Here is a 26,153-nt window from a genome sequence, read left to right as displayed (position 1 = left end):
ACCGCCGCCGCCATCCATCATACGCATCCTCAGCATAGAACGCACCGATCGCCGCCCTCGCTCACCGCACGACACCGCCTGCCAATATGCGCAAGGGGCCGGGCATCGCCGCGCTGGACCGCTCCATGCACTCGTCGCAGCAGTACTCGACGCTGGGCAGCGAGCTGACGACGACGCAGATTGCCTCGCTCCGCGCCCAGCTCGACCAGTTCGCCACGGCGCTGCGCCACTTTGCCACCCAGCACCGCCAGGAGATTCTCGCCAGCCCCTCGTTCCGACAGGCGTTCCAGCGCATGTGCTCGAGCATCGGCGTCGACCCGCTCGCATCGCCCATCCCCTCGTCGAGCCGCTCCGGCCCGGGCGCAAAGGTCGCGGGCATCTGGAGCGACCTCCTCGGCCTCGCAGACTGGCAGTACGAGCTCGGCGTACAGATCATCGACGTCTGCGTGTCCACGCGCCACCTCAACGGCGGCCTCATCGCCATCGACGAGCTCATCGCCCGCGTCTCGCGCCTGCGCAACGGCCAGCAGCACCTGCCGTCATCGACCTCGGCAGCGGCGATAACGGCCACATCACCGACGCAGCGGACGGGACCAGGCAAGGCTGGGACGTCGTCGAGCAGTGCGCAGACGAGCGCCATCAGCGAGGACGACGTCGTTCGGAGCATCAAGACGCTCGCACCGCTTGGGTGCGGCTACGAGATCATACAGGTCGGCAGCAAGAAGATGGTCCGAAGCGTGCCGCGACAGCTGGGCACGGATACCATGACTGTGCTCGCCATCCTTGCGCTGCCAGCAACTCCCCTCTCGACTTCGCCCGCATCACCGACGGCGACGACGCCGCACGCAGCCACCACCGCTTCCGTCGACCGGGACGAGACCGGCCTTCCCTACGTGACCGAGCAGTCGCTCATGCTGCCACGCTCGGCGGCGGGAACATCTACCACGGCGGCCAAGCCGGCATGGACCAGCGAGCGGGCGCGCGCCGTGCTCGACGACCTGGTGCTGCGCGAGGGCATGCTGTGGGTCGACCACCAGGCATACCCTCCGCGATACTACTCGCTCGCCATCGGCCTCGAGGCAGCATAGCAGCGCAGCGAAGGCGGTGGCGGTGTCCTCCCGTCGTCGCCGTCGTTGCCGTCGTTGTCGTCATTGGATTCGTTTCCCGACAGTCGGGCTTCGGGAGCGCACCTTCGCTCTGCCTGCATCCAGTACGATGCCAACGATCTTTTCGACGGTGTGCTGTCGCTGAGCCATCGGGCCCCTTCTCCTCGATGTGGACTTGACCCCGTCGCTGACGAGAAGGAGGTCAGGCGTCGACTCGTGATTGCGTCGCCCGCAGCTCAGCCACGCGCGTGAGCACGTCCGTGGCCGAGGCAAGGAGCTCGGGATGTCCGGGGCAGACACGTGGAGGGATGGCATGTTTCTTGGCTCGAGGCGCCGAGGAGGATGGCCTGCCAAAGCATGCGGGGTGCGACAGCCGGATGCCAGGGGACCGACAGCGTCGACCCTTTGGCCGGCAACCATCCAGAGAGGCGGTACACGTCGCATCGGCGAGGGCTCGCTACCGGTATCAGATTGAGCGGCGAGGGCTGACCAGACTCATGGCCCAAGAAGGCGCCGGACCCTTGCTTGTTGGCTCACGTCGACGCCGCCGCCGCCGCCACCACCACCAAGCGCCCGCATCGACGTGGTGGACGAGGGGGAAGTGAAGGGCGAGACGTGATGAGGATGGCGGATTGCGGTACATACGGCGCGTCCTACGCGTCGTCGAGGCTCGTTGGCTGTCGTCCTCGTGGAGCCGCAAGCAAGGAAGCCGATTTCTCACCACAGGCAGCGACAGGTCAGTCGGTCAGGTCGGTCGACACACGGGCCAGCCTCGCGGTTGGTTGGTCTGGATGGGCGCGCCAGGTCATCGAGCAGAACAGAGGGAAGCGGTCCGATCCGGAATCGGGGGTGTCGGATCCTCGCTAGGACGTCCTCAAGGTGCGGCGCGGGAATCCCGTCGACGGCAGCAGCAACAGCAGAATAGCATGCATGCTGGTGAACCACGCTCGCACGCACGCCTCCCGGGCGCACGGCGGGCCAACCTCCGCCAGTCTGTGGCCTGCAATAGCCAGCGGTGGCCTCAGCTGAGGTCAGGGCCATCGGCGGCCGCACCGACTCGCGAGGCGTCGCTGGGGTCCCGTTGTGCGCGCCTGCTGCTGCTTGTCGCTTGCTCCTCGACCTGGCCTGGCCAGCCCCTGATCCGCGCCCGCCCCAAGCAGAGCAGCGGCATCCCATCTCACCCACGGGGGCCACGAGGGCAGGCCTGCGGGCGAGGCGCGGGATCGGCCAGGGACGGGATTCGCGATGATCGGCCTCAACGCCCGTCCAGGGTCCACAAGGCAAGACAGACAGGCCGGACGATGATCGACGACCTCCATCGACACCTCTCAACCCACCCTGCCACCCCGCCAACGAGTTTGCTGCGCCGTGACCGGCTGGCCCCGACGTATGTCCAGGGTGGGCTGCCATCGGATCGGCCCTGACCCGACGCAGAGGTCGTCGTCGCAAGTCGCAACGGAGCGCTCGCCACCGCCGTCCGTAGGATTCTAGCGCCCTTCCATTCGGGGCCATGCTCATTTCATGCCTGCCTCGCCCCCGTCGGCTGGAAGGAGCGAGGGGGGTCACGGCGGGGAAGCCGGGACTGCGGGCTGTTGCAGCCATGGAAGCAGAGGGCAAGGCGAGCTGAGGCGTGCGAGCAATCTAAGCAGGCCGCGACCGCTCGCTAGAACCGCATCGCAGGAGAGCTGCGGCAGGCAGGCAGGCGCACTTGCCTACGGTACGCCGTGTTCTCTATCTACACTCTGCTGTGACTACGGCGCGGGCGGTGGCAGCAGCAGCAGCAGCAGCAGCAGCAGCCCGAGACCTCCGACAGCCCGCCTGTCCCCTCGATCTGCGCCATCAGCGCGCGTCGCCCTCTTTCTCCAAGGGTAGCTTCTGCTGCGAGGACACGCCGCCTTTGTTCTCGACCATCCAGCGCCGGGACAATAAGGAGGTGCTCCAGCATCGCTGGCGATGATCCTCGCCATATGTACGTCGAGTGGAAGTGTGCCTGATCGTCGGCCCCCCCCTCGCTGCGGCGAGACATGGTACCGTTGGCCCGTCGGTCTGCGTTGCGCGTAGGGCAGTCCTTCCATCAGCCACCTGCCTGGTCGGCCATCCTCTCGACGCTCAGCCCACTGCCACGCCGGGCGGGGTCGAGGTCTTGTCGTACGCTCTCCCGCGCCTGCACTTGCTTGCTCTCCGAGACTTTTATCGAGCGCCCCAGCGCCCAACAACGCCCGACAGGCCAAGGCCGGCGACACACGTCCTCTCTGCTCTCCTCCTTCCGCCCGCCGCCGTGACGCCCGCCGCCGCCTCTCACGTCCCCTGTCCCCGAACTTACTCCGTTCTCCTCGTCCTCGTGCTTCTCCTTGACATCCGCCTCTCGTGGCCGTGTGGGCGACGGCGACGTTGGCGTTGGCGTTGGCGGATCACGAAGCCGCCGCTCTGGGAGCAGGCGGCCACTCTGTCCGTCCGTACGTGCAAGCAAGGACGGCCTGCGATGCTCGCGACCGGCCTTGCTTGCCTGCCCGCTTGCTTCAGAGAGGACCGGTACATACCTAGCAGCGCGCCCTGCCAAAACCTCGGCTCTGCCATCCATCGGCCTCGCCTCTCGCAGCACCGACATACATACGGTACGAAATCTCTCCGGCCGGACTGGCAGGTTCGGCCTGTGGGCTGTGTTGGGCTTTGCTTCCCATCGATCCTGTCTTCGTCCCGCAGCCTGCTTGAGGCCCCATCTCGCTCGTCGCCCGACATCTCCTCGTCGCAGCGGCAGGCGATGCCGCGAACACGACTTCGGACGGCAGCCGCCGATCCAGCAGAGTAGCACGTTGCGTGTGCGAGCGATTCTGGGAGAGTGGGACGTTACGTTGGCAACCCTCGCGAACCGGCGTCAGCGGACGAGGTGAATCGCCTCGCCTTCTGGCAGCGAAGAAGCAGGCAGGCCAATTTGGGCTCCTTCTTTCGAAGCCCTCTCCGAACCAAAGAGGGGGGCTAGGCGACAGGCTAGGCTGAGGGAGGAAGGCGGGCGGCATGATATGACGCTGGGATGCCTTGCCGGGACAGCGAGGCGCAGCGAGCCCTTCGTCGGATCGAGGTCCGCAAACACAAAACGGCGCCCGCTCGACGTTGCAACGGCCTGCTGGCTTCGAGCCCGCTGGCCTCTCTTCGTTGAAATCACCCACCAGCAGCGGCGGCGAGCCAACCTAAGCTGCGTCTGCCTGCTTGCCCGCCTGCCGGTCTGTCTGCTTGCCTGCCCAGGCTTCGATTCTTTTTTTTTTTTTTTTTTTTTTTTTTTTTGTTTGGATGGAAAATGGGGGAGGGCGCTGGCGCAGGCCCAGGCCGCCAGCCCAGGCCATCCCGTGCCTCTCGTCTGGTGCCGGCGATGCGTGCGTGCGTCTCTCTGGCTTGCCTCTGGCGTGTCCCGGCCCAGCCCTCCTGGCCTTGGGCCCCCTCTCGCGCCGCCTCTGCTCCGCTGGGCAGGCTGTCCCGGCCTGGTCGTTGTGGGTCGGTTGGCGGTGCTGCCGCGATTCGGCAGCATCTCGTCGACGTCGCACGCCTCGTCCCCTTGCCTCGACACCATCACACCCGGCCTTGCGCGTACTCTCCTCCCCCTTCCGACCTCGTACTTCGTCTCCCCTTCTCCCCTTCGGCATCGTTCCGCCTTGTCGGTTGGTCATTGGAGCTCTCTGTTGCGGTGCGGGAAAACAACATCGTCCCCTCTTGGACCTGGCCCGTAGAAACCAACGCCGTCCTCGTCCCACCTGCGACTCTGCGCGCGAGAGGGCGACATCGCAACGCCACCCTCCCCCGCCACTCGCCATCTGGTCCACACGTCTCGCCCGGCCCCATCCACCACCTCGGCGGGTCCTCACCATCCTCACCATCACCCTCGTCACCTCCAACCCCTTTAGCCGTCTTTGAGTGCGATACGGCATCGCTCTTTTCCTCTCAGCCGCTTGCTCGGCCCGCTCTCACGACTGCGACACCACGAGAGGGATCCGCTCCTCGAACCGGAAGCACTTCGGCCACCCTGCTTCCCCTGTTCCTCGTCGTCTAGAGCACCCGTTCGGCTCTCCTCCGTCATCCGACCTGGACCTTTCCCCGATTCCATACCCGACACCTTATTCCGTTCTCGACACGGTCGGCGGAACACCGACGCCCCTTCGCCCACGACCTTTGACGGAAGGAAGAATCGCAGCGGCACCAACTCGACTCCTTGGACCTCGATCCAACCGCGCGTCGCTCCTAGCCCGTCTGCCGCCATCCCAACGTGCGGATACACCCACCGCCCACTCGTCCGGTCTCTCTTTGCAGCCGTGATCCGCCCTAGCCTGTTTTTGCCGGCAGACTATTGTCCCATCCGCTCGCCCCTGAATCGCCCCCGGTCCGACACCCATCGTCCTCTCGATCCATCGCTGGACCAGACACTTGCTCGATCGCTCGCAGCACGTCCTATCCGAGCGACTCGACCAGCCGCCTACGAGCAGCGACACGGGCCCCGCACCCCTCAATCCCGACCCTGCCTGCGCACCCGTGCAGAGCAACAAAACCACCATGGCCGTCATCGACCCTGTCGCACCGCAGGGCAACCCAAGACTGGCCCGCCGCGATCCCGACATCGTGGGCGAGAGCAGCAAGGCCGGCATGGGCCTCGACTCGGCGGCCATGCAGAGGCGAGCGCCATCGCGCGGCCAAGCCCAGCACAAGCAGCCGGAGATCCGCTTGCCAAGGCCTGGACCCGCACCGGCACCTGCCCCCGCACCCGCCCCAGCACCACAGCCCACGCAGCCACCCACGAGACGGTCAGCCGACGATCCTGAGCTCATCCGGCTCGATCGGCGGGAGTTTGCCGATCTGATGGAGCGCGGGGATGTAGCAGGCGGACGCATCGTCGGGCCCTTCTACCCGCGCGATGCCGACGAGCTTGCCGAGCTCAAGCGGCGTGTGGCCGAGAAGCGGCGACGCGGCGACTTCAGGTCGGGACACGCGATAGGTGTCGGAGGCGACGGCTTCGACGGCCTGGCGCGGCGATCGGTCCAGGACCTTGACGGCGACCTCCTCGCAAGAAGAACGCCAACAGAAGACGAAGAGAAAGAAGCGCTCCTCGGCTGGGAGCTGGCACGGAGGGATGACTACGAGCGCACCGAGTGGGAGAAGCGCCAGACGGCGGCCGAGGAGCAGTGCTTTGTCGGCAACGAGGACTTGAGCTGCTATCCGACCGCGGGCACGCAGGTCGTTCAGGGCCGTTGGAGCAGGGTGAGTTTGTCAAACTCGGCAGGGGACCGTGGCGCCCCATCCGCCCGCTGATGCCGTCGTGTTCTGACCGCGCCTGACCGATCCATCCATCTCGTTGCCGTTCTTGTTCCGTCCTCTCCCGCAGTTTATCTGGAACTCGAACTTTCCGCTGTTCGCGCAGGCCGGCTTCGTCGACGTCTACCTCTTTCAGCAGGACACCGACAACATTGTCACGTCCTGGACCTCGCAGGACAACGGCGCCGGGCGGCTGTCGTTCCGGCCAAACGACTCGTGGTGGCAGACCAAGGCCGCGGCCGCCAACATCCAGCCCAACCAGAACATCAGCTGGCCGTTTTACTTTGTCGTCCTGCCCTCGGGCGCTTCGTTGACGGGCACGACGAGCCGCCTGGCCACCTGGACCGCGATCCAGACGGCGCTTCCGGCCGCCATCGCCGCCTCGCGGTCGGCTGCCAGCGCGTCGGCTTCGGCCGCCTCGGCCGCGTCGGCCTCTTCTGCCTCTGCGGCGGCGGCCGCGGCGACCGGGTCCTCTTCCGGCGCCACCGCGACTCCGACCGACTCGCGCGCCATCCAGTCGGCCGTCCAGTCCAGCCTCAGCGCCGCGCTCGAGTCTTCGCTGCGCGCGTCGGGCCTCTCTGGCACCGAGACGCTGGCCGGCACCACGACGGCGACGCTGCCCAACGGCTCGCTCGTCACCGCCACCGCCACAGCGCAGGCCAACGGGCGCTCGCTTGGCGGCAACGACAATGGCAACGGCCTCGCGCTGCCGACGTACGCCATCGTCCTGATCGCCGTGCTGGGATTCCTGGCGCTTGTCGCCGCCATCGCCGGCGCCTACTTCATCATGGCCGCGCTCCGTAAGCGACGCCAGGCGCAGAGCCAGCGCGGCAGTTACGGCAGTGGTAGCCCGATGATGGCGGCCGCGGCCGGATCGCTGGCGGGCGTCAGCACGACGGACGGCGGGCACGCTGGCGAATCGTCGCACATGCTCGACGAAGGGCACGGAGCTGGTGCGGCCGGACTTGGAGCCGGGCTGGCGGCCGGCGCCGGTGCAGGCTACGCAGCTGGCGGCGCTGGGCGGTCGCGCTCGCTGCAGTCCGAGGACAGCCACCTCTTCACCTCGGACGAGGCGACGCGGATGGCCGATGCCTTCCGCAACGCGCTGCGCCGGCCCGAGTTTGCGCCGGCCGGCTTCGGCGACGGCAGCGGCGAGGCTAGCGGTGACAGTCCTATGGAAGACACGCCCGAAAACGGCGCGGGCAGCCGCGTCTCTGCGCTTCTGCGCGAGGAGCTGGCCGCCGAGGGCAAGGACCTGCAGAGCGTCGGCGACCGCAAGAAGGCCACCTGGCACGAGGACTGAGTCGCACTGCTGGTCACCGGCAGCTCCGCGACCGGGGGCCCGCCGGGTCCGCACGTCAGCTCGCGAGGCTCCACCCTGCCTTCCTGCCTTCCTGCCTGCCTGCGACCCTTGCGAGCGGGCCGGAGCGTACCACGCTTCCCGGCCGATTCCTCCAGCCCAGGTCACCACTTCGAAGCTTCCGGCCGTCTGCCCTCGGTCTTATCGTCATCGTCGCCGCCCGTCAGGGCATCGACATCGCTGCATTCGAGGTAGACTGCATCGCCAAAGCAACCCACCTCCTTGGGCCTCCCTCCTCGTCCTGTCCAAGCCCAACGCCATACACCAGCGCCACGCCACGCCACTCCACGCCCACGCCAAACTCACGTCGTGCCACTTCATCGCCAAGCCAGCCTTTCTGTCACCAGTCTCGCCTTGCATATCTGAACAATTCCTTTCTCAAGCTCTCACCGGCCTCGATCCAATCATCACTACTTCGCCTTCCGGCATCCTCTGCTCTGTCCGCTGTGGGGGTGATCGCTCGCCCTCGTCGAGCATCCGGCACCCTCACGCTCTTCCTCGCTCAGCCCGACGGGACATTGCTTGCCTGGCTCCGTGCAAGCCCTTGCTGCTGCTACTCTGCCGCGTCCCTTGTCGTCCCCTCCCCCCTTCTACGTCACTTTGACGCTCCCCTTGTTCCAATTCCCTCGTCTCTATCCCCCACGCGTCTCGGCTCTTTCCCTCTCCATTCTCTCGTCGCCACGGGCATCCATCAGGGCTTCCGACTCACATTCGTTCTCCCCACCCAACCCCCTTTCGCGCTTTGCCTTCCGGAAGCGCTCGCCACCTCCCCGATCGCCGTTTCGTCCTGCCTGGCAGGCGGGGCGCGGTGCGGCGAGGTGCGTCGGCACGGAGGATCCGAGTCGAGCAGCTGTGCTCCTCGATCTTCCTCTTTTTGCTCCCTTCCCCACCACCTCACTCCACCCAACCTCGTCGTCGCTGCCAATTCCATCCGAGCCCTTCTTTCCATCCTGCCGCCGCCTGCTTGCCTCGACGTCGCCGGATCCTCGTCAGCTTCTTCGCCCACGTGATCTCGACGACGGACGGACTGGTCGCCAATCTCACTCGTGCTGATGATGGTATGCTGCGACGACGGTGCTGCGGCGGCTCGTCACCGTCGCCCGAAACGGCCTAAAAGTACACTTCTCGATTGCGAGCACGACGACGACGGCGCTGGGTGGGGACGGCCGCTCACCGCCGGGATCCGTCGCTGCCGTCCTGGAGCCTGCGGTCGACCCTTTCGAGGAAATCCCTTCGCTCGAGGTAACCCTTGATGCTGCCCAGCCCGCTGCCCCCGCCCTTTGTCTGGGCCTCGATCTCGTCCCTCTCGGCCTCGGTGATGCCCATGGCAGGGTCCGACTTGAAGCGGTCCCAGTCCATCTTTGACTTTTCCAGCGTGTTGAGCTTGGTCGGCTTGGCCGTCGCCGCCGCCGAGAGCGAGGCGAGCGAGGAGCCACCCTTCTTACGACGTGGACCCGGTCTCGGCGCTGGCTTTGGCGCACTGGTGCCCGCGGCGGCGGTGGCGGCGGCGGCGGCCTCGGAGGAGAGGTGTGGTGCTGCTGCTTCTGCTGCTGCTGGCGCTGGCGCTGGCGCTGCCGATGTCGAGGGGCAAGGGGCAGCAGACGACGAGGGGAGCGACGAGAGGTAGGCAATGGCGTCTGGATGCGAGCGCGGGAGCAGCTTGGTCGTCGTGGTCGTCTCGCCCGCAAACTCGTAAGTCTGCACCACCGAGACGAGCTCCGGATCGCCCGTCGCTGCTTCGTTGGCCGCCGCGACGGCTGATGGCGAGTCCGACGTTGGTGCCGCCTTGATGTCCTGCCACGCCCTTTCCGCCTCTGCCTGCGCTCTGGCCTTGGATTCCGAATCGCCCTGCGCCGAGCTGAAGGGGGGAAGGGGGCCCAGGAGGCGGCAAGGCAAGACGTCGTCGAACGCGGGTAAGGATCTTGACTGCGCGGTCTGGGGCCATGTCTCGCTGGGCGACGGTGCTCGACTCACCTCTCATTGTTGCCGTCGCTATCCGCTGCGGCTCTGGTCCTCCTCCGCTTGCCCAGCCGGACCTCTCCGCCCGCCTCTCTGATCATTTCCTCGCGCTCTCGCCTGGCCGCTTCCACCTCTTCGTCGTCGATGTCCTGGTCGGGGTCCGCCCCAGCCGCCTTTCTCTTTGACGGAGGAGTCCTGCCCGTTGCTGCCGCAGCATCGCTTTGCTCGTCATCTGAGTCGTCATCGTCGCCATGCCCGCCGTCATCGGACGCCTCACCGTCTCGTTGTGGGCCTGTGGTGCGCGTTGGCGGAGCAAAGTCTTCGTCGTCTTCGTCTTCGTCGTCGTTTTGATGGTCGCTGGTGTCCTCGGTCCGGGTCGGGTCGATGGACGACGCGGCGAGGGCGGCGGCTGCGGCCTGGTCTGCTTCTTGAGGCATGTCTCGAGGGAAGGAAAAGGGAACTGCGCGGCAAGGAAGGAGATCGGAGGTGATGGTGGTGGTGGTGGTGGTGGTGGAACGGAAGCAACAAGGATGAGAAGCGCGAGTGATCGATGGGTGCAGCCGTTGGGCCTCGCTTCTCCACCTGCCTCGTGGGCCAAAGGAGCAAAGGGCTGAGGTGGCGGCCATACGGCCCGCGCACGGGGCGGCCCCGGCCTCTTGCCACCTTGCCACCACCTCCTCCTCTGCGCCATCAACCGCCTTTCACCCCGCATTCACCCGGAGACGCTCAATGTAGCGCACCTCAATCGCACACTACCCCATCCAAGACGCACATCCCACCTTGATTCCCTCGTCCCCTCGCCCCCTCGCCCCCTCGCCCCCTCGCCCCCTCGCCCCCTCGCCCCCTCGCCCCCTCGCCCCCTCGCTCGCACTCGCCGGCCGTTGCCACAATGACGAGCCAGCCGCTGCAGCGGTGGCAGGACCGCGCCATCTCCAACATCTTTGCCATCACGCTCACACGGCCCGACGCCTCGTCGTCCACAGCATCGCCACCCAAAGTCTACCTCAAGCACCTCGCAGAGGAGCTGACCCAGGAGAACAATGGCACCCTACCGCCCCTCGACTCGTCCATCGCAGACCGCATCCTCATCTCCCGTCTCTCCCTCGACCCCTCGGACGCCATGTCCGACGACGCCGACCACCTCGCCGCGATCGCAGCCCTCCCAAAGGGGCAGACCAGCTGGGACTACCTCGCCGCGGCCTGGACCAGGCTCAAGGCCGAGGAGCCCTTGGTCAAAAAGGCGCTGCCAAACGACCACCAGGCTGCCTCTGCCGCCCTCGACGAGATGCGCGGCCTCATCATCAGCTACATCGGCCTCGTCCTCCAGACGCCAGACATGTTCCCAAACGGAGAAAAGAACGGAAAGCCCGTCTCGCCCCTCGTCCTCGTGCCCTCGCTCTCGCGGGTCGCCGCGCCCGTGTCGTCGTTTGGCATCTCCTCACAGCCGACCAGCTCCAACGTCGACCTCTCGCGCGACTGGGAGACCATCGACCCGGAGCTGATGCCGACGTTCGTCGGTGAGCTCGCACAGCGCTTCGGCGACGGCGACGGGCTCGACCAGATCCTCGGCCCCGCCTATACCGAGCTCACCCGCCGCATCCGCGATGGCGAGGGCGAGCCATCGGCGGCGTCGGCGGCGAGCGGTCAGGCTGGACCTAGTTCCGCAGCTGCAGGTGGTGCGCCCGGAGCGTCAACTGGCCCTGCGCTCAACAACGATGCCCTCAACCGTGCCGCTGCGGCGGGCGATGTGCAGGCGGTCCTCGCTCACCTGCTCGGCCAGGCGGGAGCAGCTGGCATGCCTGGTGCCGCCGCAGGAGGGCAGGGTCGTGGCGGACGCGGCCCGCAGCTGCCGCCCCAGCGGGCTCCAAAGGAGGGCATGACGATAGGTGGCCTCGAGTGGCGTCCCTACGTCAACGCCCTGGTCGAAGCGACGCAGAACAAGCGCATCGCCGAGATGCTGACGGCGCTCGACAACTTCAACCCGCAGAGCGACGGCGCCGGCATCGAGCTCGACTCGCTGCTGGGCCCCGTGCTGCGTCTCTCGATCTTCCCCGACGGCTTCCCCAGCCTCACGCAGCAGTACTTTGGCGATCCGGACAACCGGTCGCCGTCCGACATCCACAGCAACATGGGCAGCGTGCGGTCCACGCTCGAGATTGTCCATTCGCTCAACTTCCGCATCTGGAACGCCCTGGTCCGCTCGGACCCCAAGGCGCGCGAGCGCGTGCTAGCCTATTGGGGGCGCGCGTGCGAGCTCAACGCCAAGCGCGGTGCGATGCAGGTCGATTCGCGCCTCGTGGCTACCGACGGCTTCATGGTCAACCTGTTTGAGCTGGCCGAGCGCTTCTGCGAGCCCTTCATGGACGCCGGCTACACCAAGATCGACCGGATCGACCTCGAGTACCTGCGCCACGAGAGGCGCTTCGCGATCGGCGATTTGACCCGCCTCAACGCGACCGAGTCCGAGGCCAAGGAGTGGTCGACCAAGGCCGCCGCCGCCGCCGACGCCCAGGCGGCGCCCAACTTCATCACCGAGGTCTTCTACCTCGCATTGCGGCTCAACAACCTCGGTCCGGGCAAGGCGATCCGGAGGCTGGGCGACCTGGAAAAGGACATGCAGCGGCTCAAGAAGCGCATCGGCGAGACCGAGGCGGACCGGGCCATGTGGTCGTCGACGCCCCAGGCGTCGCAGTACGAGGCGTTCCTGCAAAAGGCCAAGGCTGAGGTGGCCAGGATGCACGCTGGCACCCTGGCGGCCCAGGCGCAGCTGCTTGACCCGGACTTTGTGCAGCGGATGATTGTGTTCCACTCGTTTGTCATGACGTGGCTGGTGCGGCTGGCCGAGCCCAAGGCGTCGCACCCGCACCCCAAGGTGGAGCTGCCGCTGCCGCAGGAGGTGCCGGAGCGCTTCCGGATGCTGCCGGAGCACGTCTTTGAGGACGTGTGCGACACGATGCTCTTCGTCTCGCGCTACGTGCCCGACAGCCTGACGGAGCCGGCCAAGAACGACCTGGTGACGTTCTGCACCACGTTCCTGTCGTCGGGCTGGTACATCAAGAACCCCTTTTTGCGCGCCAAGCTGGCCGAGATCCTCTTCTACAACGTCATCCCCTTTGGCCACCACCGCAACGGCATCATGGGCGACAATGTCAACGTGCACGACCTGGCGCTGCGCCACCTGGTGCCGGCGCTCATGTCGTTCTGGATCGAGGCCGAGTCGACGGGCTCGCACACGCAGTTCTACGACAAGTTCAACATCCGCTACCACCTGGCTCAGGTCTTCAAGGCGATCTGGTCGAACCCGCAGCACAAGGAGCAGCTGCACCGGGTGGCCAAGTCGCGCGAGTCGGACTTTGTCGTCTTCATCAACCGGCTGATGAACGACGTCACGTTCCTGCTCGACGACGCGCTCGAGAAGCTCCAGGAGCTGCACCAGAAGCAGAGCGAGATGGACGACGCCGCGGCGTGGCAGGCGCGGCCCGTCGAGGAGCGCCAGGAGCGCGAGGGCCACGTGCGCAGCATCCAGGGCGCGGTGCGCGGCGACCTGCAGCTGGGCACCGAGTTTCTGCGGCTGCTCATCGACTTTACCGCCGAGACAAAGGACTCGTTCATGACGCCCGAGATTGTCGACCGGCTGGCGGCGATGCTCGACTACAACCTCGACCTGCTCGCCGGCCCGCGCTGCCAGGAGCTCAAGGTCAAGGACCCGAAAAAGGTGGCCTTTGAGCCGCGCAACCTGCTGCGCCAGATCCTCAGCGTCTACCTCAACCTCGCCGTCAAGCAGGAGTTTATCGCCGCCATCGCCAAGGACGGCCGCAGCTACCGCAAGGAGACGTTCCAAAAGGCCGCGGGCATCGCGCAGAAGTACATGCTCAAGAGCCCGCCCGAGATCGAGGCCTTTATCGGCATGATTGACCAGGTCGAGACGGTGCGCCAGATGGAAGCCGACGAGGAAGAGGACCTGGGAGAGGTGCCGGACGAGTACCTGGGTGAGTCGCCGAGCTTCCCTTTTTCTCCTCTGCCCCCCGTGCGCCGCCTCCTCCTCGCGCTGACACGTTCCCCCTTGCTGTGCGCCTCGCGACTGGCCGTCTCAGACCCGCTGATGGCGACGCTGATGAAGGACCCGGTGATGCTGCCGTCGTCCAAGACGATCCTGGACCGGTCCACGATCAAGGCGCACCTGCTGAGCGATGCCACGGACCCGTTCAACCGGATGCCGCTCAAGATCGAAGACGTGGTGCCCGCCGACGAGCTGCGCGGGCAGATCCAGCAGTTTATGCAGGAGCGCAAGCGGAAGCGCGACCAGGTCGTCGAGCACAAATAGACCGGCGCGGGTCTGCCACGGCACGCGTTGGCGCCATGGGCTGCAGGTAGACGACGATGTTGGGCCTGGTCGAGCGCCGCGAAAGCCATCATGAGCCGGTCAAAGCTGGATCCAGCCTGCCTGCATCCGTGCGCGCGCGCAAAGAGACGGAGAGTGTCCCCGCAGGAGGTAAGTGGGTAAGGGGTATGAATGATTGTCGATGTACCAGCGTGGGGATGCGCCTTCGGGCGGAGGCGGCTTCGGCCTAGGCCTTTGCGCGCTTCTTCTTCTCTGCCCGGACGTTGACCATCATGGCGCGGTGGGCGAGCTTTTCGGCGTTTTCAATGGCCTTTTGGGCCTTTGCGCGGGCGTCCTTCTGCCTGGTCTTGCCGCGGTTGGTGGTGCGCTTGGCGGGCGCCTGCTGCTGTTGCGTTTGGTGCGGGCGGTGCAGCGCTGTTGTCGAGCGTAGTGGGGGCCGAGGGCGAGGAGGGAAATAGGGCGGGAGAGGAAGTGGCGGGGGGTGAGCAGCGGTCAACGTGGGGTGACGTGGAAGGAGGGACGGGCCCACCTTGGTTGGAAGATGCCGTCGCTGCCGCCGTGGCTGATGTGGCCGAGGATGGTGTCTGCTCGTCGTCGTCGACCTTGATGATGGGGAAGGCTTCCGGTTGTCTCCGCTCCGAGCCTAGGTGGCGCCAAGGAGGGGAAGCGGCATCTCGGGAGTCAGAAGGGCTCGAGAGTCGGCCTTTGGACGGTCGTGTGCGCGCTGCTACGTACGTTTGAGCTTTCCTGCCTTGACCATATTGGGCGATTGCGTCGTTTCAGGCCGAGGACGAGGAAGTGGTGGCGGTGGTGGTGGCAAAGAGGGCGAGGAAGGGAGGAAGGAGGTAGGCAAGGCAAGGCAAGGCAAGGCAAGGCAAGGCAAGGCAAGGCAGGCACGCGCTTTGAAGTTTTTCGGGCGGCCCCTCGAGGTCGTGTGGAGAAGAGGGCGGGTGATCTGGCCCTGCAGCTCCCCCATCTTCTGTTCCCGCAGACCAACACTCGCCCCGCGCCTACCCTGCCCTTGGCCTGCTGTTGGCCGACTTCCTCTTTGTTCGCGACCGCCATCACTCGTTTTGCTTTGCTCTGCTTTGCCCCATCCTCTCCTCCCCTCTTACTCTGCACAGCGCGCTCACCATGGTGGAACCAGACAGCGTCTCGTCGAGGAAGCGGTCGCGCTCCTCCTCCTCCTCCTCGTCGTCCCCCGGGCCGATGCCACCACCACCACCTCCGGTCGACGCCTCCAACGGCCACGGTGGCAACGACGACGGCGACTCTTCCGACGAAGACGTGGGGCCCATGCCGCCCCCCGCCGACGGCGCCGCCGCCGCCGCCGCCACGTCCAACTCGCACCGGGCCAAGAAGCCAAAGACGCTGCCCTACACCTCGACCTACCTCTCGCACCTCCCCAGCGCCGACCGCTACTACAAGTCGCTGATGCACCGCGACACCATCAACTTCGTCACCCTCACCGCCCACACCGACTTCCTCATCACGTCGAGCGTCGACGGCCACGTCAAGTTCTGGAAGAAGAGCAAGGACGCCGGCATGGGCGTCGACTTTGTCAAGCACTACCGCGCCCACCTCAGCCTCATCTCGGCCGTCTCGGCCAGCGCAGACGGCCGCATGTACGCCAGCGCCGCCGTCGACGGCAGCGTAAAGGTGTTTGACGTCGTCAACTTTGACCTCATCAACATGATCAAGCTCGACTTCACGCCGCGCGCCATCTGCTGGGTCCACCGCAAGGGCAGGGCAGAGACGATCCTCGCCATGTGAGTGTGCCGCGTCGTGCTCAGAGGAGGTGCAGCCAGCCAGGCGACTCATCAGACGCAGACGCTGACCATGGGTTTGGCTCTCACCATGCGCACTCTTGCTGCCACTGCCTGCCCGCCTGCCTCTGCCTGCCTGCAGCGCCGAAGAGGGGACCAACCGCATCCACCTCTACGACGGGCGCGGAGACGGCACGCCCACGGCCACCATCGACACCATCCATCGCCAGCCTTGCCACCTCCTCGCCGTGAGTTGCTCCCGCCCGCCGCTTCACTGCTCGCCGCGATGCCGTGTTGACCTCCCCCGATATCCTTTTTCTCTCTTGCTCCGTCTCTCTCTCGCCTTCCGCCCCGCTCAGTACAACGAAAAGCACGACTGCGTCGTTTCGGCCGACGTCGGCGGCATGGTCGAATACTGGACGCCCTCGGAGCCCTACTCGCTGCCCAAGGGCGTGTTCGAGTTCAAGTCGGCCACAGACCTGTTTGATTTTAAAAAGGTGCGTCGTGGGCCTCGATCCCTGCCCGCGCAAGGCCCGAGGAACGGTGCTGACCGCCCTCGATCCTGTTGTTTCCCTCCGGTCGCCCGCGACCGCCAGACCAAGACGACGCCGGCCACGCTCACGTTTTCTCCCGACTTCAGCACATTTGCCACCTTCTCGCTGGCCGACCGGCAGATCCGGCTGTTTGACTTTGCGTCGGGCAAGCTCAGGCGCAAGTACGACGAGTCGCTGCGTGCCCTCCAGGAGATGCAGCAGGCGGGCACCACCATCTACAAGCTCGACGACATGGAGTTTGGTCGCCGCCTCGCCGTCGAGCGCGACCTCGACGCCGGCGCCAAGAGCGGCGCAGAGAGCGCGGCCGACAACGCCACGGGGCTGGCCACCAGCAACGTCGTCTTTGACGAGAGCGGCCACTTTTTGTGCTACGGCACGGCCATCGGTATCAAGAGTGAGTGGGAGCGGTGCCATTGCGCGGCCGCAGAGGGGGGAAAGAAGGAGGAGGAGGAGGAGGAGCAGAGGGATGCGACTGCACGAGGCGCCAGCTGCTGAAGATGACGATTGTCTGCCTTCCGCGCGCCGCCAGTCGTCAATACCGTGACCAACAAGGTCTCGCGCCTGCTCGGCAAGGACGAGACGATGCGGTTCCTCAACGTCAGCCTGTACCAGGGCGCGCCGTCCAAGAAGGTGGTGACGAGCATTGTGAGTTGCCTGCCGTGGTGGTGCCTACTCCTGGTGGCCTGCAGGAGACTGCCTGTGGCTTCTGCTCCCGACGACGGCCCGGCTCGCCTTCTGACACCGCCCGTGTTTCGACTGGTCCGACGACGTTCCTGGCATCGTCTGGTGTCCGACAGGCCCTGGCAGCGTCCGACAACCCGCTGCTTTCAAACCAGACGCTGGTGGACCCGACGCTGTTTGCGACGGCGCACAAGCGGTCGCGCTTCTACCTCTTTACGCGGCTCGAGCCGTCCGAGGGCCAGGAGCGGGACGTGTTCAACGAGCGGCCGACGCGCGAGGAGCAGACGATCGCGGCGGCCTCTTCCCTCACGTCTGGCAAAAAGGCGGGCGCCCTATCGCGCACCGCGACGCTGCACACGACCATGGGCGACATTTCGCTGCGCCTCTTTCCGGACCAATGTCCTCGGACCGTGGAAAACTTTGTCGGACTCAGCCGCAAGGGCTACTACGACGGCGTCATCTTTCACCGCGTTATCCGCAAATTCATGATCCAGACGGGCGATCCGCTGGGCGATGGCACGGGCGGCACGTCGCTGTGGGGCGGCGAGTTTGAAGACGAGATCCGCACAAAGGAAGGGCTCAAGCACGATCGGCCGTACACGCTCAGCATGGCCAATGCCGGCAAGAACACCAACGGCAGCCAGTTTTTCATCACTACCGTCGAGGCGCCGTGGTTGGATGGCAAACATACCGTCTTTGGCAGGGTAGAGGCCGGCCTGGACGTCGTCGGCCGCATCGAGAATGCTCGCGTGGACAAGAACGATAAGCCCAGGTGAGTCGACGGCGCCCTCGGCTCGTGCCCCGTCTCCGATGCTGTCTCGTTTGCTGGGTCGTCGTTTGCTCATCCTTCGTCGCTTCGTCTCATTCCATGTGGCCCCCTCCGTGCGCCGCCCTGCTCTCCTCTTCTTCCTCTCCCACTCGCCAGGGACGAGATCAAGATCATCAACGTCACCCTCCACTGAAACGCTCGAGTCTCGCCGCCGCTCGAGCACACACAACGCACGGCACCCTAGCGCCGTCGACGGGCCGACGACGGATCCATCGTGCTCGGAACAGAATCGTAATAAAAGCGGAGGGCCCGCACGGCGCCGTGCCGTGCCGCGTCGCATCTCGTCTCGTCTACCGTGCCGTGTCATATTACCATGGGCCACCAGGGCCTTCGTCGCCCTCTTCGCTGCCGCCTTTCCATTCCTGTTTTCATCGTCGCCCTCCGCGACACGACGCGGGCCCGCTCCTTCCATGTCGGATGGACGAGGTTGGGCCCGGCGAGGGAGGCATCACGTCCGCAGCGCGCTCTAGTCGTCGATCAGCGCATCGCTGGCCTCGATCGTCCGGCTCCAACTTCGGCGCCTGTCCTTCCTGTCATTGGCAGGGCGACGGAGGGAGGATGGAGACGCAATTCGGTGGGTTAGCGAGGCGGCTCGACCACGGCCACGATTGACGTCGATGTCGCCGATGCTCGTGGCCAGCGCTTGCGACACAAGCCCCGAGGGCGCTCGTCCAAACTCGCCGAGTCAACTCACTCACTTGTCGTCGCCCGTGGCAGGTGCCAGGTCCATGCTCTCGCGCTTGCTCGCCCCGCCACTGCCGGTGCTGCCGTTGGAAAAGTTGCCCGACAGCCGTGCGCTCCGGGCGCCGGCCGGTCGAGGGCCGCGCACGATGCCTCCGCCCGAGCCCTTGAGGCTGCCGCCGCTGGCAAACTGACGCGACAGGCGCGCCACGTTGGACAGTGGCCTGTCTTCGTCCTCCTCCTCTTGCCTCTGCGTTGCCGCAGCAGCAGCAGACGTCGGTGAGTCGTCGCTGCTCGCGCCGGAGGCGAACACGCGCTGGGCCAACGGCGTCGGGGCGGCCTCGTCGTCAGCCTGCTTCTCGGCCGTCACGTCCAGGTTTGACGTGTCGATGGCTGGCGCCGCGGGCGGCAGCACCGCGGGCTCGACGGCGGCGGCATCGATCTCCTCGGACGGCGTCGCGAACGCCTCGTGGGGCTCCTCGACGATCGGCTCCGTCTTGGTCGGGACGGCCGGCGTCTCGTCCTTGACCGGCGGCTTCGGAGCAGCAGCCGCGCCCGCTCCCGCCCCTCCGCCGCGCTCGCCAAACTGCTCTGCCAGACGCTTGGCACCCTCCTGCAGATCCCTGCCGATGGAGCTACGCGAGATGCGCTGGTCAACGGGCTTGGTTCGCTTCCGGATCGGCACCTTGCGCTGTCCGCCTGTCACGGCGCTCGAGATGCCGTTGGCTGGCGCATCTCCGTTGGCAGCGGCGATGCCGTTGCCCGCGGCCGACGGATGCTCGCTGAGCTTCTTTTCGAGGAGCGCGGGGAAGATGGCCTCGTAGTGCTGCACGAGGTCCATGACCAGCAGCGTCGGGTGACGAGCAGAGATGGTGTAGGGCGTCTCGGCGCGCGGTCGGATAAAGGCGCGACCGAGGGCGAGGCCGACCTTGTTGAGGTAGACGAGGTCGCTCTCGTCGGTCTTGGTGTCCTTGAGGAGCCCATGGAGGTGCTTGGCGATGGCGTCGAGGCAGGCCAGGTGGAGCTTGGGCAACTTTCCAAGAACGACGCCCAGGTCCTCGAGCACGCCTCGGCGGATCTTTTCCTCGGTCGCCAGATCCACCTTGAGCGGTCCGCTTGCAGCCGCGCCCTTGCCCTTACCCTTGTCTTGGGCTTCTGCCGTTCCAGCATCCTTTGCGGCTCCTGCTTCGGCGGCTCCGTCCGGCTGCTGCTGCTGCTGCAGTTCGGCGGCCTTCTGCCTGGCGAGCGCCTCGAGCGCCTCTCTCTCCTGGCCGGCGGCGGCGCGGTAGATGGCGTCGACCTGGTCCCACAGCTCGTCGAGCACCAGGCTCCTTTCGAGCTCGAGCATCCACAGCTTGACGCAGGCGGCCAGCACCGGCGGGTCGTAGGCGTCGAGCATCTTGTCCGAGATCAGGCCGGACGCGGGCGTCGCGTCGCCGGCATCGTCTCGGCCCTGGGCGTTGGCGCGGTCGCGGTTGCCGTAGATCATGTCGGCATGCGACGGCGAGAGCTGCGAGATGAGGGCATCGCGCAGCCGGTGCGTGACGTTTAGCGGCACCTCGTAGACCCACGTCTTGCGCTTCTCCTGGCTCCGGATGAGCAGGACCGAGCTCTCATCGAGTCCGTCGGTGCCTGCCTCCGATCCTCCCACGGCCCCGACTCCAGTGGCTTTGGAGCTGGCAGCGGCGGCGGCAAGCGCGCTCGGCCACCTCTGGTCGTCGGCATAGGCCCGCTCCAGGGCGGCCAGCAGAGCCTCGAGGACGGGCGGCAGCGTGGCAAGCTTGCCCGTCGACGAGGCGATGGCATCGACGCCCTCCCTCTCCATCCTGTCGAGGAAGTCGAGCCTCTCGACGAGGACGAGGTCGAGGCCGAAGCCTCCGTTCTTGGTCATCCAGCCGGCGGCCTGGCCCTGGCCGGGGGCGCTGCGGCCGAGCGAGATCTCGTCGTGGTAGTAGGGCTGGAAGCGTTCGATGGCCGGCTGGAAGGGGCCGGTGCGGGCGTCGCGGATGAGGGCCCTGAGCTCGAGATCCGGCTGGAGGCTCTCGTGCAGCTGGACGCATCGCGCGATGGACTGGTTGAGCGCCGGCACGCCTCCCGAGAGGGCGGTGTTGTACGACGCCAGGACCGCCTTGACAGCCTTGATGCGGTCGGCCTCCCACTTCTGGGCGAGGCCAAAGTGCTCGTAGAGGATCTCTTCGACCTGGCACCGGGTGCGGTCGAGGTTGCGCACCGCCTCCTCGTAGACGCGCTCGGCATTGTCGGCGTCCCTGCGCAGCCGGATGTGCTTTGGCTCGTTGGACACGACACCGCCCACGGCCGCCTTGAGCGGCGTCGGCATCCTCTCGACGGCCGAGTGAAGGTAGGCGCCGATGGTGCCGGATCGCTTAAGACCCGCGCCGAGCGAGCCGTTTCCAGCCTCGCTCGAGGCTGAGGGCGAGATGGCAGGAGCGGGGCGAGCGTCTTCTTCGGACGCCGCGGTCCTGCCGTCGGTCTCGCTGGGCGGCGTGGGCAGCTTGACGCCAGCAAACTCCTTTGCCGCTGGCGGCTGCGAGCTGCCCGAGACGACGCGGTTGTTGAAGCCGAACTGCTTGCGCAGCGTCTCCCTGCGCTTGAGGCGCTCCGGATCGGCCGGCTCGGCAGTGGCAGCGGCAGCGGCAGCGTCTCCGTCGTCCTTCTCTGGCAGCTCTGGCAGCGACGCGGCGCTGCTGCTCGAGACGGAGCGCTGCGGCTGAGCCGTCTCGTGGCTGCTGTCGTCGTTGGGTGCGAAGCGTGCGTCGTCCTCGGCCTCGTCGGCCTGCCGACACTTCTTCTCGTAGCTCTGCTTGAGCTTGTCCACCTCGGCCTTCTGCCTCTCGAAGCGGGCAAGGGCTGCATCGATGTGGGCCCAGCTCGAGGTGACGCGCTCCCGGTGGTGGACGGACCACTTTGTGAAGGGGTCCAGGATGAGGCGCTCGAGGTTGCGCGCAATCTTGCCGTGGGCGTTGGCCTGGGCCGACGTCGTCTCGGCCTGCACCAGGCGGAAGACGTGCGAAGAGCCCGTCTCGTTGGAGAGGAAGCCACGGGCCGAGCCGCCGCCGCCGACGCCGCCGCCGCTTCCGCCGAGCGGACCACCGGGTTCACCGCCAAGCACGGGCGAGCCAATGACTTCGGACAGGAGCCCGCCAGCCTGCTTGAACAGGGGCGCGGCAAAGCTGGGCTGGGGAGCCGGCGTGGCCAGCGCCTCGGCGTGCTTGTACTCGAGCTCGGCACGATGGGCGACAAAGGCGAGGATCGAGTCGGCCTCGTCTATGCCCGCCTGGAGCCGGGCATAGAGGCTCTGGGCTCCCCTCCGGTACGAGGGATAGGACCAGAACGAGTTCTGGAACGAGGGCGGGTAGACGACCGTCAGCGCCGAGGGAGCGCTCATGCTGGGCAGACGGCCGGTGCAGAGGCTCCGCGCTGGCCACTTTCAAGCGGTTGGGTCGTTGTGGAAGGGATCAAGGTGCGAAGGAGATGGCGAGCTGGCTGGTCACCTGCCGGAATCGGCTCGGTCCGACCCTGCTCTGGTCTAAGGTCGGTCGGCCTGGTCGAGGGCGGCTCTCTAAATGCGGCCGCGGGCGGTCCGATGGTGGGAAGACGGTGCAGTCGTCGCTGTGCGTCGTCCAGGGACGGTGGCGCTAGATAGGGTGGTGATGGTGTCGATGGATCAAGCCAGGGATGGGCTCAAGATTGGGATCCAGGAGGTCGTACGCTGCCCCCCCGCCCTCCCCGGTCCGAAGAGACCAACACACGCAGGCGAGGCCACGCTGGGCCTTGCCAGACCAGCAGGCCGCCCGCGCTTTGCACGATTCGAGGCTGTGCTCACGCCCGAGGTGCGCCTGCCTTCCCGCGTGCATTTCTTGCTCCGCCTCCTCTTCCTCTGGCCCACCAGCCACGCTGCACGTCGCTGCCACTCCGCCGACGTCAGGCAGCGGCGCCTCGACAGGCCACGGCAGCAACCACCAGCAGCAGCACCCTCATTTCGCACCTCTCGCTGGCCCGCCGGCCGGCCCCGCATCCAGCGCAACCCCCCCTCGAAAATAGCCAGCGGCGGGGCAGGCCACCTCTCTCTCGGCCTCTGCACACCCCTGAGACGGCGCCCGAACTTGGGCGCAGCGGACGTCTTCGAGTCCGCCTTGCCTGCTGGAAGAGGGGCGCAACCTCGCCCTTTGCCCGACTCGTTGGCTTGCTCCGCTGGCTGGGGCTAAGGCCGAGGGGCCGAGCTTCAAGGATCCATGCGAGAACGCAGCAGGCGAAGGATGGCCCAGCGAGCAGCTGGTCGCGAGTGATCTGTGCGAGGCGGGCATCCTTCGCAGCGTCTCGCACGAGAGGCATGGCAGGCCCCAAGACACGCCAAGCGAACCAGGCCCGGCCAGGCCAAGCAGGCAGGACAGGCAGGACAGGCAGTGGAGGGACCGTGCGCGGCCAGGCCAGAGCCGGGACGTGAGCCGGCCAGCCGGTGCGGCCTTAACGACACGACGCCCCGGCTAAGCGGGAAATGCGGGGAGGTCAGAAGACCAAAGCGGGGCATCCTGGGCGGCAGGCCTACCGGTGGTAGCCGGGCGAGCATGGCGTGGCGGCACCTGGCCTGGCCCACCTCCAGCGCCGACCTTGGATGTCGTGTGCTTTCCCCGCCGCTGGCGTTGGAGGCAGAGCCAGAGCGGGTCGCTGTCCGAGTTTGCCTCCGCCCCATCACCACCACCTCCTCCTCGCTGTCCATCCACTCTCCTCGTCTTCGGCTCTTCTCCTGCCCTCTCCCAGCCTAATCTGCTCCCATCACCTCTCCCGCCACACGAGCCGACCCACTGTCACCATGTCGGCACCCACCACGATGAAGGCCGTCGTCATCCAGGGCCCTGAAAAGGTCGCCGTCCTGGACAGACCCATCCCACGGGCAAAGGCCGGCGAGGTGGTGGTCAAGGTCGACCTGGCCGCCCTCTGCGGCTCGGACCTCCAGTGAGTCAGAGGATCAGAGAGATGGGGGCAAGCAAGACTGTGCGGCGGCCCACTAGCTGTCCCGCTGACTGCCCTTGCTTTGCTTTGCCCGACACGCCTGACGTTTCATCAATCTTCCGCAGCATCTACCGTGGACAGTGAGTCGTCGGACGCAGCAGTACGGACGACGCAGGCCATGCCCGCTGACTGGGCTGATGTCACCTCCTCTGCGCCTCGTGCCCGACAGCCAACCCGTCCCGCACTACGACTTCGTCCTGGGCCACGAGTTCATCGGAGAGGTGCACGAAGTCGGCGAAGGTGTCAAGAACTTCAAGAAGGGAGACGGCGTCCTCTCGCCCTTCACCATCTCCTGGTGAGCGTCTACGGGCCGAGAGGTAGGGGCTGTCCACTCGATCGTCCGCCATGTTCTGGACTGACAACGAAACGTACTCCCTCGCTTCGCCTCGCCTCACCTCGCCTCACCCGAAATGACGCCCCCCCTTCCCGCCTGTCACAGCGGCGACTGCTTCTTCTGCAACCGCGACCAGACGGGACGCTGCACCCAGTCCCGGGTGTTCGGATCGGTCCCCCTGGACGGCGCCCAGGCCGAGTACGTCCTTGTGCCCCTCGCAGACACGACCCTCTACCACCTGCCCAAGGATGTGCCGCCCGAGATCATGCTGCTCTGCGCCGACATCTTCCCCACCGGCTACTTTGTCGCCAACAACGCCTACACCATGCTGAATGAGAAGGAGCGAAAGGTGAGCCGCGCTTCGAGGCCGCTGGCTGCGCAACGAAACTCGCATCGCTTATGCCCATCATCTCCTTGACTACCCTTGCGTCCTCGCATCTCTGCGCCGCCCTGAGCGTAGCAAGACAACGTCGCCGTGGTGATCGGCTGCGGCCCTGTCGGCCTGTGCGCCGTGACGGCGGCCAAGTCGTTCTTCAAGACCGTCTACGCCGTTGACTCGATTCCCGACCGTCTGGACGAGGCCAAGAAGCACGGCGCCATCCCGCTCCACCTCGAGAACGACGACGTGGTGCAGATCATCAAGGACGCGACCGACGGCCGTGGCGCCGACGTCGCGTGCGAAGTGGTCGGCGTGAGCGCGGCGCTCGAGCTCGCCGTCAAGGTCGTCCGCAACTTTGGCGTCATCTCGAGCTGTGGCATTCACACCCACGAGGTCAAGTTTGCCGGCCTGGATCTCTACAGTGAGTCGCCGTCGGGGAGACGCGCTGTTGTGATGCGCCTCCTATCTGTCTGGCGGGAAATGGCGACTGACGATGCTGCATCTTGCCATCTTCTCTGCACCCTGTCTGACCCACGCTGCAGACAAGAACCGTGAGTGGCCACGGCGGCGTCTCGGTGTCGATCCGGCCGCGCTCCGCCTCGTTCGCTGACGCCCTTCCCTTCCCCCGGGTCCTGGGCAATCCGATCAAACATCGCCGCCTCAGTCCGCTTCCAGTTCGGCCGATGCCCCGTCCGCGCCGTCTTCGACGTAAGTTCCAAGGCCGATGGCACCACCGCTCGGCGTCTCTGCGTCGAGCTGGGCCCCTCTGACCCGACGTTCCCTGCCCCGACCTGTCCCGTCGGTCCTCGGCCGGTCTGTACAGCCTGCCATCAAGCTCCTGTCGCAGCACCACGACCTCTTTGGCAAGTTTATCCAGCACACGCGACCCATCGAGGATGCACCCGAGTACTACAAGCTCTTCAACGACCGCAAGGGTGAGTGGCGACGCAGCGCGGAGCCCCGCTGCGCTGTGTACACGTCCCTCTCTCTGGATGCCTGGACTGACCGGCATCCACCTGCATTGTCCCCGCTGAACCTGGCTACCAACGTCGGCCTCCAACAGTCCTCAAGACGGTCTTCAAGATGAACCATGCCGCCTGAGGCTGTCATCGACGCTGTTGAAGTCGAGTGAGCCCCAATGCACCCTCCATGTGTCTGAGCGAGTGCGGTGTGAACGCAGCCGCTCTGATGCGCCTGCGCCTGCGCCCCCGGTGATTCATGGGCTGGCTTGGCTGCCCTCTGCCCCGAGCAGGACGGGGAAAGCGAGCGCGGAAGGTAAGTCGCGATTCGCAGCGCGGGCGGGGCAGGCGTCGTCGTCGATTCATGGTTCTTCCATTGTCAGAGGGACCGGAGCGAGGCGGTATAGAGGGGCATAGGTACAGAAGGGGGTGGGGGCGGGGGGCCGCCAGGGAAGGGAGCGACACGAGGGTGGGCTGGTCAAGAAGCGTGGGAGAGGGACGATGAGGGGATGGGGCCTAGAGTACAAGAGGGGAGGGAGACAGACGAGGTATGCAGGAGGCAGAGACGGGCAGGGACAGGGACGGCGGCAGCCGATGCCGACAGGGGCTCAGCCGGAGCACATGGTGCAGGCGTCCTTGTTTTCGAGGCTGCAGAGCATCTGGTCCGCCTCGAGCTGGCGGAGCTTCTGCCTCTCGAGGGCGGCGGCGAAGCCCGGGTCGACCTCCTTGCCGTCCTGGGTGGCGGCGCTGGCCAGCTTGGCCGTCTTCTGCTGCTCCTGCTCGGCCACGAGCTTGGCCTCGCGGATGGCCTGCGCCTCGTCGGCCTTCTTCTTGGCCGCGTCCTGACGACTCGCCAAGGCACGACGAGGGGACTAGG

General features: G+C 66.4%; 9 protein-coding genes across 9 annotated transcripts in view; 5 read left to right on the top strand and 4 right to left on the bottom strand.

The window, feature by feature from the left end:
* Positions 1–86: 86 nt before the first annotated feature.
* PFL1_04578 (uncharacterized protein) lies at positions 87–1,088 on the top strand (the record flags this gene model as incomplete). Its single annotated transcript, XM_007882104.1, has 1 exon — positions 87–1,088. The coding sequence occupies one exon, from the start codon at positions 87–89 to the stop codon at positions 1,086–1,088; it is 1,002 nt and encodes a 333-aa protein (XP_007880295.1).
* Positions 1,089–5,645: 4,557 nt separating this feature from the next.
* On the top strand, positions 5,646–7,704 carry PFL1_04577 (uncharacterized protein; the record flags this gene model as incomplete). Its single annotated transcript, XM_007882103.1, has 2 exons — positions 5,646–6,347; positions 6,472–7,704. The coding sequence occupies 2 exons, from the start codon at positions 5,646–5,648 to the stop codon at positions 7,702–7,704; spliced, it is 1,935 nt and encodes a 644-aa protein (XP_007880294.1).
* Positions 7,705–8,931: 1,227 nt separating this feature from the next.
* Positions 8,932–10,157, bottom strand: PFL1_04576 (uncharacterized protein; the record flags this gene model as incomplete). Its single annotated transcript, XM_007882102.1, has 2 exons — positions 8,932–9,619; positions 9,736–10,157. The coding sequence occupies 2 exons, from the start codon at positions 10,155–10,157 to the stop codon at positions 8,932–8,934; spliced, it is 1,110 nt and encodes a 369-aa protein (XP_007880293.1).
* Positions 10,158–10,609: 452 nt separating this feature from the next.
* PFL1_04575 (uncharacterized protein) lies at positions 10,610–14,044 on the top strand (the record flags this gene model as incomplete). Its single annotated transcript, XM_007882101.1, has 2 exons — positions 10,610–13,709; positions 13,815–14,044. The coding sequence occupies 2 exons, from the start codon at positions 10,610–10,612 to the stop codon at positions 14,042–14,044; spliced, it is 3,330 nt and encodes a 1,109-aa protein (XP_007880292.1).
* Positions 14,045–14,288: 244 nt separating this feature from the next.
* PFL1_04574 (uncharacterized protein) lies at positions 14,289–14,822 on the bottom strand (the record flags this gene model as incomplete). Its single annotated transcript, XM_007882100.1, has 3 exons — positions 14,289–14,476; positions 14,592–14,705; positions 14,798–14,822. The coding sequence occupies 3 exons, from the start codon at positions 14,820–14,822 to the stop codon at positions 14,289–14,291; spliced, it is 327 nt and encodes a 108-aa protein (XP_007880291.1).
* Positions 14,823–15,196: 374 nt separating this feature from the next.
* PFL1_04573 (uncharacterized protein) lies at positions 15,197–18,025 on the top strand (the record flags this gene model as incomplete). Its single annotated transcript, XM_007882099.1, has 7 exons — positions 15,197–15,831; positions 15,971–16,076; positions 16,188–16,325; positions 16,425–16,776; positions 16,912–17,027; positions 17,180–17,835; positions 17,989–18,025. The coding sequence occupies 7 exons, from the start codon at positions 15,197–15,199 to the stop codon at positions 18,023–18,025; spliced, it is 2,040 nt and encodes a 679-aa protein (XP_007880290.1).
* Positions 18,026–18,586: 561 nt separating this feature from the next.
* Positions 18,587–21,979, bottom strand: PFL1_04572 (uncharacterized protein; the record flags this gene model as incomplete). Its single annotated transcript, XM_007882098.1, has 1 exon — positions 18,587–21,979. One exon carries the CDS (start codon positions 21,977–21,979, stop codon positions 18,587–18,589), a length of 3,393 nt encoding a protein of 1,130 aa, XP_007880289.1.
* A 1,425-nt stretch (positions 21,980–23,404) lies between these two features.
* PFL1_04571 (uncharacterized protein) lies at positions 23,405–25,418 on the top strand (the record flags this gene model as incomplete). The annotated part of the gene is made up of 9 exons (XM_007882097.1): positions 23,405–23,547; positions 23,670–23,684; positions 23,774–23,899; positions 24,044–24,287; positions 24,399–24,738; positions 24,860–24,868; positions 24,982–25,025; positions 25,141–25,252; positions 25,381–25,418. The coding sequence occupies 9 exons, from the start codon at positions 23,405–23,407 to the stop codon at positions 25,416–25,418; spliced, it is 1,071 nt and encodes a 356-aa protein (XP_007880288.1).
* A 466-nt stretch (positions 25,419–25,884) lies between these two features.
* PFL1_04570 (uncharacterized protein) overlaps positions 25,885–26,153 on the bottom strand; it is a gene marked incomplete at both ends in the record, with an annotated part of 2,850 nt that continues 2,581 nt past the window's right edge. The window contains one exon of the mRNA XM_007882096.1: positions 25,885–26,118. Within this exon, the coding sequence (XP_007880287.1) occupies positions 25,885–26,118 (234 nt within the window). The remainder of the gene's footprint in view (positions 26,119–26,153) is intronic.

Source organism: Pseudozyma flocculosa (assembly GCF_000417875.1).
Source record: "Pseudozyma flocculosa PF-1 unplaced genomic scaffold scaffold00015, whole genome shotgun sequence".
NCBI lineage: Eukaryota > Fungi > Basidiomycota > Ustilaginomycetes > Ustilaginales > Ustilaginaceae > Pseudozyma > Pseudozyma flocculosa.
Note: the sequence above shows the minus strand (reverse complement) of the source record. Positions and strands in the feature narration are given on the sequence as shown.